This window comes from Podarcis muralis, chromosome 15 (genome assembly GCF_964188315.1).
Source record: "Podarcis muralis chromosome 15, rPodMur119.hap1.1, whole genome shotgun sequence".
Classification (NCBI taxonomy): Eukaryota; Metazoa; Chordata; class Lepidosauria; order Squamata; family Lacertidae; genus Podarcis; species Podarcis muralis.
The window spans coordinates 7,758,078-7,770,410 of NC_135669.1; the positions used below are offsets into that span (position 1 = coordinate 7,758,078).

The following is a 12,333-nucleotide window of genomic DNA, read 5'->3' on the forward strand; positions in this document are numbered from 1 at the left end:
TCTCATTTTGTTTACATTTATTGTTCATGTTTAACTTATTCAGATATCACAGTTTTCTACATTAAAATATTTCATGCTATCTCCCCATCCCCACGATTTCCCCTCCTCTGTCCAGAGAAAAATAGAATTGACACAACTTTGATGGAATGCGCTAGAGTAAAGAAAAGGCTACTGCACCCAGGTTACAGAGCACACAGACCAAAAAACAGTACAAGAAAGATCTGCATAGGAAAGCGCGTTGGGAGGGCTGCATGGTGGGTGGGGAAGACGCTGGAACCACCACAGTCTACGCGGCCTGAGCCGCAAGAAACCCCTCTGACCAACTCCCAGCCGTGATCTAGGACGTTGCCAACAGTTTGCGATCTGGGTCGCTGAAGCTGGGGTGTAGAATAGCCTGGAAAGCAAAATCAAGGAGAAGACACAAAGATCCTGTTTGCCTCCGGGCATCGAAATCCATTTCATATAAGCATTTGGCCGCCACTGACATACACATTGAGCATCAAGCTGTTTTCCCCCCAGTGTACGATGGCTAGCCAACTTCACGATTGGAAGGCGGTTTAAAAAACAAACCCAAGGTCGGTTCAGAACCCAGTGTCATCCAAAGGACTGCTTAATAACAGAATTTAAAATATCCTCCCTTCGCACATTTGATTTGCCATCACCCTTTCCTACCTTATTGGGTAATGTTTGATGAGACAAGTTAAATCGGAGGGTCCATCGCTTTCAAGGGATGAGGTTATGTTCTGTGATGCGCAGTCTGAAAGTGCTGGGATATCTTCTCAATGGCATTATGAAGGCTGACACTGCTCAGGATAAATTTCCATTTGCTATGGGCTCAGCCACTTTACCAGCTGGGTTCTCCAGTCGCAATGATTCTGCAGTTCAGGGTTGGGTAGGTAGACGCAGGATCCCTATTCAGTTTCGTATTATGTCCACCTCTACACAAAGTGGCGGTGGAGACAGTGAAACAGGCAGGTTAGACTGGCAGAACAAGCAAGGGGACCTCGTGCCAAGTTCTTGGAAGAGGTAGGAATCTTGTACCTGTTACTGGGCAAGCACCAGGGTGTGCAAACATTGCAATGTCATTGCTGCGTAATTTTCTCAGCCATAATTGAAGCTAGAGGTGATTTGTGGGTTTGACCTGCCACCAGCCACCACATTGCTCTGTTGTGTGTGCCTCTCTCATGCCCCCTGTGCCTCTTCTACACAACAGGACAAAGGGTGGTGGAACTTTTGACTGGGCAAAGGCAGTCTGGGCTAAGGAGAAGAGGACTTCTTTAACTTTTATTCAACTACACCTCCCATGTGACTTTTTTTACTTTTCTCACAGTGCAATGGGCAGAAAACTGCAGCCTCAAGGATTTTCTTCCTCCAAGGCTGCCTAAATTAAAAAAAATTATTCCAGTAAACCAAATAAGAGTTGCGAAAGAACATTTCCCCCTCTACAAATGTAAACAATTCAAGATCCTAGTGCTTGAGAGAAGGGGTGCATTTTAAACTCTGTTATCAGCTTAACACATCAGGAACACTGGCACAAATATGTCACTTATTCTTGGTTTAATTACAGGGATGACAAGTAAACACCAACACAAGGGAAGAAAACCCAGCGTTTCATGGAAGGTGAAGGTGCAGCTAGTGCTTTGCTGTGGAATCTCGGGGATAAAACTCTGCCAAGGTGCTCTGAGGGATTCTCTTCAGCATCTCCTTGGGGAAGATACGTAGCAGCTGCCAGCCGATGTCCAACGTCTCGTAAACAGTGCGGTTTTCGTAGGCCCCTGAAAGAAGAATAACCACTGGCATGGTTACACGCTGGTACGGACCCTCTCCGTCACAGTACTAGAACTTGGAACGCTCCAATGGCACTGAATGTGGGAAGATTCAGGCGGGCAAATGAAGTACTTTTTCATGTGGCGCATAGTTAAACTTCGGAGTTCACACTCGCAAGAGGTAATGATGGCCACCAACTGGGATAGCTTTAAAAGAGGATTCATGGCGGATAAGGCCATGAAGCTTTTTAATGTGTAATGTTGTATTGTGTTTTTATGTATGTTGGAAGCTGCCCAGAGTGGCTGGGGCAACCCGGTCAGATAGGCGGGGTACAAATAAAATAATAATAATTATAACAATAATAATTATTGATCTGCTTCCACTCTCAAGAAGCAGTATGCCTTTTAATATGCTGGGGATTGCAAGTGGGGAGAATGCTGTTCTGCTCGAATCCTGCTTGGAGGTTTCCTATAGACATCTGTTGGCCACAATGAGAACAGGATGTTGGACTAGATGGGCCTTTGGCCTGATCCAACAGGACTCTTCGTAAAATTCTCATGTAGGCAAAGGACCCCTGGGAGGTAAAGTCCCGTGTTTATGACAGTAAGGTAGCCTTTCCCTCTGAGGGCGATGCGCACAGGGAAAGGTGTGGCCGGGTTCTCCAGCGCACACTGGAAGTAAACAAAAGAGGGATGTAGCAATAATGGAGCAAGGAAACCTGGAGAAGGCCTGCTTCCGCATTCCTATAGCTATCATATAAACAGCTCAGATTGAAGTATCAGAGGAAGGGAGAAAGGGCTGAGGGTTCTCCGCTCAAAGAGCTTAATAAGAATGCCAGAAAACCAACAGGTTGCACCTAAACTCTGGGGCTTTCGACTCTGGAAACCTCGCAGGTTCTTTCTTTCCTTTTCTCCCCCACTGATGGCGCAAGGAAAATCTAGTTGCCCTCTAAGAAGGGATTGGAACATGCTTCTGAGAAGTGAAGAAACAGTGACGCAACACTGAGCATCTGATGAATGGTATACCTACCCTGAGCAATGAAGTTCCTCTCAAATTTCTGCAGGAATTCAAGATAGAGAAGATCATCGGAAGTAAGCGCTTCCTCCCCTACAACAGCCTTCATGGCTTGGACGTCTTTCCCAATGGCATAGCACGCATACTAGGGGAAAAGGAGAGAGTGGTCAGGGACAGGTAGCCAGGATATGATAGCCCAAGCACTAACAGATTTAACTTGGGGTCCAGCAGCTGATCTTGGACTGCAGCTCCTATCATGCCTGGTCATTGGTCATGCTGGCTGGGCTGGCAGATGGAGCCCAGCAACATCTGAAGGGCCACGTTTGTGCCCCCACCTCTTTAAAATTAGAAATCCTAAAAGAAACAACTTGAAGTTTCATAATTCCACTATGTCACCCCCCCCCCCACCTTCCAAGACATGTACAGTCATACCTTGGGTTACAGACGCTTCAGGTTGCGTTTTTTTGGGTTACCAGAAGTACTGGAACGGGTTACTTCTGGGTTTCGGCAGTCGCACATGCGCAGAAGCGCTAAATCGGGCTTTGCACATGTGCAGAAGCGCCGAATCGCAACCCACGCATGCGCACATGCAGCGCTGCGGGTTGTGAACGCTGTGGGTTGCAAACATGCTTCCTGCACGGATCACATTCGCAACCCGAGCGTCCACTGTACTTAAAAGGGTAACAGTCACACCTACCAGTTGGTTTGAAACCTCAGCGTGATCCTTCCTGGTCATCCCCTCTCCAATAGCAGATTTCATCAATCGAGACAAAGAGGGAAGTACGTTGATGGGTGGGTAAATCTGGAAGGAGAGACGTGAAAATTAAGAGCTGCAGGAGCTTGGGACAGGTTGTTGTGACATGACGTTAAATGCTTTGATTGAAGAATAATAGCATAGCAACAGAAAGCAGACATTTCCCTGCTTGATACCTCCCTTGCACTTCCCTGGCTTGTAATACAGTGGAACCTCGGTTGTCGAACGTAATCCGTTCTGGGAGACCGTTCCAACTTCCAAAGCATCCGACAACTGAGGCGCAAAGGACCGTCGGCAATTTCAATGGGGAAAATTGAAAAACACGCCTCAGAAGCCGTTTGACTTCCGAAATGTTCGGCTTCCAAGACACTTGAAAACCGATGTTTCACTGTATTATTAAAAAGAAATCCTTCCTCCCGAGCTTCCTCAAGGAATACAGCTTTGAAGTAACACTTCCTTCAGAACAAATGTAGCCTTTAAATGTCAGCTAGCCAATTATTTTATGACAGTTTTACCTTACTTACCAGGTTCATTGCTTAGACAATTTTTATTAAGCTGTTTATAAATACTTAAAATAAACTAAACATTGGAAATCTTTCAATGAAGTTGGAAACCAAATAGACATTTCTGGCGGTGCTAACAATACAATATTAATTACTAAACAACCTAGCTGAAACACTTTACCATAATGCCTGTGCCTTTAAGACAACCACAATTTTGCCTCTTGTAATCAAGTCTCAGGGGCACCCTGATAATAAGAGGCAGACAGCACTGTATGACAATTGCTGTTAAAACTGCCTGTCTCAAGAAGTACAGAGGAGCAGAAGGGCATGACACTTCATCCCGAAGACATCCTGAAGATAGCATACTGACCTGTCTGTTGTGCAGCTGCCTGTCTACGTAGATCTGGCCTTCAGTGATGTATCCCGTCAAGTCAGGGATGGGGTGGGTAATATCTGAAAAACAAGTTAAATTTATTTATTTGCTTATTTCATATAATTTACATACTGCAAGATCGTAAAAAAAAATAAAAAATCCTCAAAGTGTTTTAGACTATAAAATCAGGAAAAGATGCCATAAACTAAAAAATACAAGAAGTTAAAATACTAAAGCAGATTAAAATTCACCCCAGCTTTTCTAAGCATCTTGTGCTTTCAGATTTCTTTTAGCTGCTGCAGGCGATGTATCATAATGCTGTAATGATCAAGACTTGACCGAGCAGGAAGACTGATTTTATCTCAGCAGCATGGGTAACAGAATCATCTAAGGTCTTTGAGAATAGGGATTTTTGTGGTATTGGGGAGAAATGTAGCAAGTATGGATTTTGTCTGTAGAAGTACAAACAGGAGGAAGCAGAGGAGGAAAATACTCAAGACTCTAATCTGGATAATGAAAGCTGAGGGAAAAGAACCATTAGCTACTGGAGGAAGAAAAACTCTCTCTTCTTGCCCTATGGGAGGCATGGCCAAACTTGGCCCTCCAGCTGTTTTGGGACTACAACTTCCATCATCCCTAGCTTACAGGACCAGTGGTCAGGGATGATGGGAATTGTAGTCCCAAAACAGCTGGAGGGCCAAGTTTGGCCATGCCTGCCCTATGGGGATATGCAAACCTGGTCTCAATATGTGTCGGCTTGGTCTACACAAAATGCTAAGCCAAACCTTGGCTTGTGGAACTGCACAGATTTGCAGGATCGTGTAGCAATGCTTGTAGTCACTTTGTTCCTCCATGGTCATTTTTGCTTTCGCACTGAGCGAAGCCAAGGTCAGGAAAACATGCAAAGTCAGACCCTAGCTTAGCTCACCATGGCAGCAAAAGGGACCATGGAGGAGCAATGCGGTTGCAAGTTCCTGTGCAGGAGCCCACATATTTGAATGGCCTCAGTAAGCCAAGGTTTGGCGTGGTGTAGAGTGCAAACCAGGCATCCAATGGGGGTAATACATTGAACTTTCACAACCTTCTCATTGCTGTTTTTAAAAAATCCAACAATCAAGAAGGTGCCAAGAAATGCCTGATGTTTCTGTCTCTCTCCAAATATTTTTGCAGAGGGCTTGCTTCTCGCTCCACATTTGCTGGAGGGGAAGTCTAAGAACTTTGTGATTTGGAGGAAACTTGGGAGAGGTTTCTTTCCTTCTCCCGCAATTCTTGCAAGTCAGAAGACTCTTCAGGTTTTCCTCCAGCCATCTAGCCTTATGCATCTGCCAAGTGAGTGGCGATAGAACGGGTGCTGAGGAAAAGCAGAGCTTCACCTGGTATCTGTGGACTAGATGGAAACAATATGGAAGGAGCAATGTAAGACAAGGACTCACCATCATTGGGCATGGTGAGAATAGGAATTTGAGTAATGGACCCATTCCTGCCTTCCACTCGCCCAGCTCGTTCATAGATTGTGGCCAGATCAGTGTACATGTAACCAGGAAAGCCACGCCGGCCTGGTACTTCTTCCCTGGCTGCTGAGACCTTTCGGGAATTAGAACAAAAGCAAAATATTAGCAAAGGGTGGGCTTACCAGGAAAAGCTGCAAAATCAAATGGGGGAAAAGGAAGCTCACGATCTGGCAGCATCAAAACTCCTTAAGTTCTTTTTGAAATGGGCTTCTGCTCTGCTGATCTGAGGACCACTGACAGCTTAACCCTTATCTCTCCATCCTCTCTGTCAAACATGAGGCTATTAGGGCTAGAGGCAGAGATCCACTTTTTTATGACCGGGGTGTTGCCCTCCATATCATCCCTGACCATGGACCATGCTGGCTGGGGCTGAAAGGAGTTGTAGTCCAACAACAAATGGTCACAGGTTCTGTACCCTTGGGCTATGGGGTGAAGCATAATGTACGCTGTGTACAATGCAAATCACTGTATAATAGCTTACAGCAGCAACAAGCACAGTCTGCAGTGATGAGTCTAAAGGGTGTGTTCAAATGGCAATTTGCAGCATTGCACAGTCAAAAATGTCTCATAAGAAGTGATGCACAGAAAACATGGGGAAATGCCCCTTGATGAAAGGTAATTTATTCCATTTCAAACTCAGAAACCCAGGTGTGCAAGTATATGGGCCAGTGTCAACTCCTGCCTAATCCCCCTCAATATTATGGACTGTCGGGAACAATGAAGATGAGTTTGGGGTAGTATTTGAAAAGGTTGTCAAAGGTCATTTTGAATTTTCAAAGCATCTCTGTGTTAATGTCCTAGTAGAGGACACAAAACACATGCATACTGGAACATTCAAAAAGTAAGGGTTATTCAATAAGAACCATAAACAGCAGGTTCTGCAAGCACCTCACAAGTAATCAGAAGCCCAGTAACTCAGTATCCTCCTTCTCCAGGTTTGGTTAACTTATTCTGGAGCAATTCATGACCTCCCATGTCATCAAAGGTGCGATTCAAGCTTCCCTAATTAATGAATTTCGGCCTTTTGACAAAGTACTTGCATGCAAGGCAAGGACTGGTCTGTTGAATACAGTAAATAAAGTACCTCTCTCAGCGCCTCTGCATAGGAGCTCATATCCGTCAGAATAACCAATACATGCTTTTCACACTGATAAGCCAAGAACTCTGCTGTGGTTAGAGCAAGACGAGGAGTGATTATGCGCTCAATGCTGAAAGAGAGCAATGGGAGTCCAATTAATGTGGATGCAGAATGGGAAGTGATACTCGACACAAGCCTAATGCCTACTTCTGAGAAAGAGCAGTTCAGAAGGAGAAAGGTCTAGTGCAACAGTCAATATGCATAAGGAGTTGTTTAGTGGTTAAAGAGTTAGCAACATTTTCTACCACCTGTGGTAAAGGGTTGGGGACCTTTTCTCAGACCAAGGGCTGCATTTCCTTTGGAGCAACCTTCCGGGGGCCACTTGCCAGAGCTGGGTGGGACCAGAGGTATAAGTGGATGGGGCAACAAATATAATTTTTGCCTTTGTACAGTAGAGCTAGTTACCACACACATTATTATACCCCTCACCATCCTCTATGAAGCAAGAAGCAATTGTCCACGTTAAAGGGCATATTCCAGTCTAGCAAAAACATTTAAGGGGGTTCATGGTTGGAGAGAGACTGATGTGCCAGACAGACAGACAGGCTTGGAGGAATGCATTTGGCTCCTGGGCCTGAGGTTCCTTTCCCCCAAATATCAAGAGAGTGATACTGAAAGTACAAGCTACAAGCAATGAATCAGAGCTTTCCAAATCTGATCAGATGTGCTTTCATAGCTGGGTGGCCGGAAGCAGCTGGCTGTGACTGAAGGCCTGATTGGGCAATACTCTTGAGTGACGGCTCTCCATTTGACAGGAAGCAAAATAAACTCCCAGTAGAGACGTCACCTTGCCAACAAAGGTCCGTATAGTTAAAGCCATGGTTTTCCCAGTAGTGATGTATGGAAGTGAGAGCTGGACCATAAAGAAGGCTGATTGCCGAAGAATTGATGCTTTTGAATTATGGTGCTGGAGAAGACTCTTGAGAGTCCCATGGACTGCAAGAAGATCAAACGCATCCATTCTTAAGGAAATCAGCCCTGAGTGCTCACTGGAAGGACAGATCGTGAAGCTGAGGCTCCAGTACTTTGGCCACCTCATGAGAAGAGAAGACTCCCTGGAGAAGACACTGATGCTGGGAAAGATGGAGGGCACAAGGAGAAGGGGGCGACAGAGGACGAGATGGTTGGATAGTGTTTTCGAGGTTACCAGCATGAGTTTGACCAAACTGCGGGAGGCAGTGGAGGACAGAGGTGCCTGCCGTGCTCTGGTCCATGGGGTCACGAAGAGTCGGCCACGACTAAACAACTAAACAACAACAACAACAAAAATAAACTCCCACCCCATCCCTCTTACTTCCTAATGTCAGACACCACCAGGTGTCCTTCTGTATATAAGGCATACACACATAAAATTAGTAGGTCAGAATGAAAACAAGCCAGAAATCAACAATGCAATCTTAGCCTACATGTGTTGCATTTTAATGTGTACACTCAAGTCAAATGTTATGCTGAATTGAGATAGGTTGATCCATCAAACCCTGGCCTATTTCCCCCCTATACTCGTTTCATACCTGAACAAAGCCTGCTCCATCTCATCATCCTATTTGTGGGTTTTTTCTTGTCTTAAAATCCATCTGTTTAAATAAAGTACTTACGAGGTGGTCCAAGGGCTGCCTTTTTCTTACTTTAACTTTTTAAAGTTTCCTAAAGCAGCTGATGCCTCCTGCTGGCCATAAGGTTAAAAAAAGCAGTTTCGAAATGCTTCCGGGAAGCAACTTTGCACCTTTTCCATAGGCACTTATGGAGGCAGCCATCTTCTTCTTGAGGGATGAATCATTATGATGTACAGTTGCTTTGTGGGAGTATTTCAAAATAGTGGGGTTTTTTTGGTTTTTTTTTACTGTGTGGCCATGAAGGAAATGTTAGCTGTCCCAAGTAGCATGTTAGTGAAATAAAAAACAGCCCTCAGACCACTCTGTAAGTACAGTACACACCCCTATAAAGATTCATTGATTATGTGGCTTAATCCACAAATCTATGTTCTGATCCACACATGGGACTGTGAGGGTGAAATAGCTAGATTTGCTCCGAAATGTGAAGCAAACCCGAATCTTTCCCCATTCTTAGGATAGACACACCAGGTGGGCAGGAAAAGGTAGCAAAGAAGAATGCAACCTGCTTTCCACATTATTTTTATATGCAGGAGTAGCAGCTTTGGTTGCCAACTGACAGCACTGGGGGCAGCTCCCTATTATAGGTCTCTTTCCAGGACTCAATTTCAATTGAAAATATAAATGGAACAGGTGACGACATTCCAAAAAAGGCACTCAATATTTTTCTGTATGCAACTGCTGCAGCTAGAATAGTATATATATTTTAAAAAAAGAGGAAAGGAAAGAAGAAGAGATGCCCACAAAGGAAATTTGGCAGAACAAATTGATAGAATACATAGAATCAGTAACCATGACCACGAAACTAAAGGAATAAGGATGAGTTAAAGATAAGAGAAGAGTGGAGGTGTTTTGGAGATTATCTTAGAAGGTTTAATATACAATTTAACCTACAAGTAGGAGTTAATGTATGAGCAGCAGGTAACATTAAAAAGAGGAAGACTTGAAATGATAATGGGAGAAATTATCAGGATATGCAGCAGATCAAGTTTCCCCTAGAATGCCACAGAGAGATGGATTGGGAAGTCTTAGGAAAAGAGATAAGTGGTGGATACCATATAAAAGCTGTTAAAATTGCATAAATAAAAGTTTTAAAAAGGAAAAAATAAATGGATTAGGCGTTTTGAGTGCCATGTTATAACCATCTTCCATTCTGTCCTAGATGTATATGAGAGACTTGGATGTTTTTTGAGAAGGGAAGCTCATTGTGGCAGAGAAATTTGTTTTCCTAGACGTTTACCATTTTGCCAAACTTTTTTCCTTTCAATATAGTCTTTGGAAGAAGCAGACAAGTTTCTCCGATTCTCAGTTCCCTACATTTCCTCCAGCTGCATATAAAGTCACATTTTTTTGACTTACGTTGGATCATTCGCCAAGTTCAGGAACAGACACACATTGTCCATGGAGCCATTTTCTTCAAAGTCAGATTTGAAGAATCGAGCTGTTTCCATGTTCACCTACAGCAAAGCATCAACACTAGGTCAGTTGCAAAGCCAAGCATTATTTAGACCCAATTTATGAAAGTTTCTAAAATGTTGACAGCATAAAAACGGATGGGTTTCTCCAGTTCTGACTGTTGCTTATCCTTAACTAAGGATGCACATGCTGTATATTCTCATATTTGCCTCTTCAATCTGTCAAAGCGATATAAAGCCAATGTGTTGTCAAGCAGTGGAGGGTGGCTCCTCCTTCACGCTTTGATGGATAAGACAAAGTTAACACAGCCGATTTAGCACCAACAGATGTGATTATTTTTGCTTTCAAGTTGCTAGGTGGCCATCTGGAGACATAAAAAAGATAAAGGTACCCCTGCCCGTATGGGCCAGTCTTGACAGACTCTGGGGTTGTGCGCCCATCTCACTCAAGAGGCCGGGGGCCAGCGCTGTCCGGAGACACTTCCGGGTCACGTGGCCAGCGTGACAAGCTGCATCTGGCGAGCCAGTGCAGCACACGGAACGCCGTTTACCTTCCCGCTGGTAAGCGGTCCCTATTTATCTACTTGCACCCGGGGGTGCTTTCAAACTGCTAGGTTGGCAGGCGCTGGGACTGAACGACAGGAGCTCACCCCGCCGCGGGGATTCGAACCGCCAACCTTTCGATCGGCAAGCCCTAGGCGCTGAGGCTTTTACCCACAGCTCCACCCGCGTCCCTACATCTGGAGACATACAATGTTCTTTAAAAGCAGAGATAGTCCTCTCAATGTTGCTGGACTCATAACTTTCACCATCCTATGACCACTGGCCATGCTAACTGGGGCTGAAAGGTGCTGGAGTCCAACTAAGGGAGCCAATGCTACACTTTGTACTTCTCCACCCTACCCCAGTTTTTCCTTCCCTTGCTTTTTTGCTCACCTTCCCTGCTCAATAGTGGTGAAAGAGGGAGCAGACAGAAGAGCCAAGGAAAGCGAGAACTGAAAGAGCTGCAGCTCACATTTAAAACTGGAAGTTTCAAAGGGGAAGCACATGTCCTCAGGTTGTTATAATATAAAGCATCTGCCGGAAATCCCTAAGAACAATTCTTTGGTCCATGACCAAAGCATAGAAGTGAAAACACTACTTTGCAGAGGAAATACTATGGCAATCCCTTTAAGAGATCATTTCTCAATGAGATGTCAGCTTTCCCATCGGAACCAAGGTCTCAACTCTTAAAGTGTACCCTGGCTAAGCTCTTCTATACATGTGAACAAGGAATCCTGTTGCAGCTAGTCTGGGGACCAAAATTAGAGGTTTTTGAGATGAACAGATACTGTGTACTCTGTTTCATAGATGCCAATTCCATAGCACATTAACAGCTCATGCAGAATTGTTTACATAAAAGTACCTCCAACTTGGGCGGCAAAGATGGTGACAGATAATGAACTGGAACACTCAGTTTGTATGCATTTAGCTACTTACTCCCATAGCAGCAAATACAATGGCAAAATTATCTTCACTGTAGTCCATCACATCTTTGGATTTCTTCACCAAGCCTGCCTGGCGACAGATCTGAGCTGCTATCTGAAAAAGGATGTTTCAGAGTTACCCATGTTTTCAATGTACAAGGCTTTAATTTCGAGGAAGATTTCCAAGGGACAAGAGAAGGGGACTTGAGAGTCTGCTTTATCATATATGAACTATAAGAACAAAACACAGGGCAGGATCCAAAGCACTCGTTGCATTAGCACAAGGATTTACGTGTGCCCAAGGGAACTTCCTCCACTTACCGCACATGCGCCTTGCACGCCCATCTTTTATGGAGGGGTTGGAACCCCCTAAATAGATTTAGGGGTGCACAGAGAGCGACCACTGCACATGCACTAATCTTTGTGCTAACAGAATAGTTTGCTTAGTGCTTGATTGGATACCACCAAAAGAATGCTTACTCGTCTTTGACAGGCTGCTAAACACAATGGTTAGTGTACAGGATGTACTCAAATACGTAGGGTGGTTTGTTAAGATGCCTGCCAAGCAGGAAAATGTGTTCATAAGAGATGCAAATATCATTGGGGGGGGGGGGATAAAAAAAACTATCAAAACATTACTAAATCCAACCCATTTTTTAAAAAAATCTTATTCGGTTCATTTTTTTTCATTCTGTAAGCTGCCAAGCATTATAGGGCAGCCTGTAAATAATGTAAACATATTTTTCTGTTTCAGGTATGCCCAAGGTATATAAGTAAGCTGC

General features: G+C 44.3%; 1 protein-coding gene across 1 annotated transcript in view; it reads right to left on the reverse strand.

The window, feature by feature from the left end:
- The window catches only part of ATP6V1B2 (ATPase H+ transporting V1 subunit B2), a 28,793-nt gene continuing 16,460 nt past the window's right edge, over nt 1–12,333 (reverse strand). The window contains exons 7-14 of the mRNA XM_028707689.2: nt 11,565–11,666; nt 10,030–10,127; nt 7,007–7,130; nt 5,845–5,995; nt 4,409–4,491; nt 3,479–3,583; nt 2,797–2,926; nt 1–1,775 (exon numbers count right to left, since the gene is read on the reverse strand). Coding sequence (XP_028563522.1) covers nt 1,633–1,775; nt 2,797–2,926; nt 3,479–3,583; nt 4,409–4,491; nt 5,845–5,995; nt 7,007–7,130; nt 10,030–10,127; nt 11,565–11,666 — 936 coding nt within the window. The 3' untranslated portion in view covers nt 1–1,632. The remainder of the gene's footprint in view (nt 1,776–2,796; nt 2,927–3,478; nt 3,584–4,408; nt 4,492–5,844; nt 5,996–7,006; nt 7,131–10,029; nt 10,128–11,564; nt 11,667–12,333) is intronic.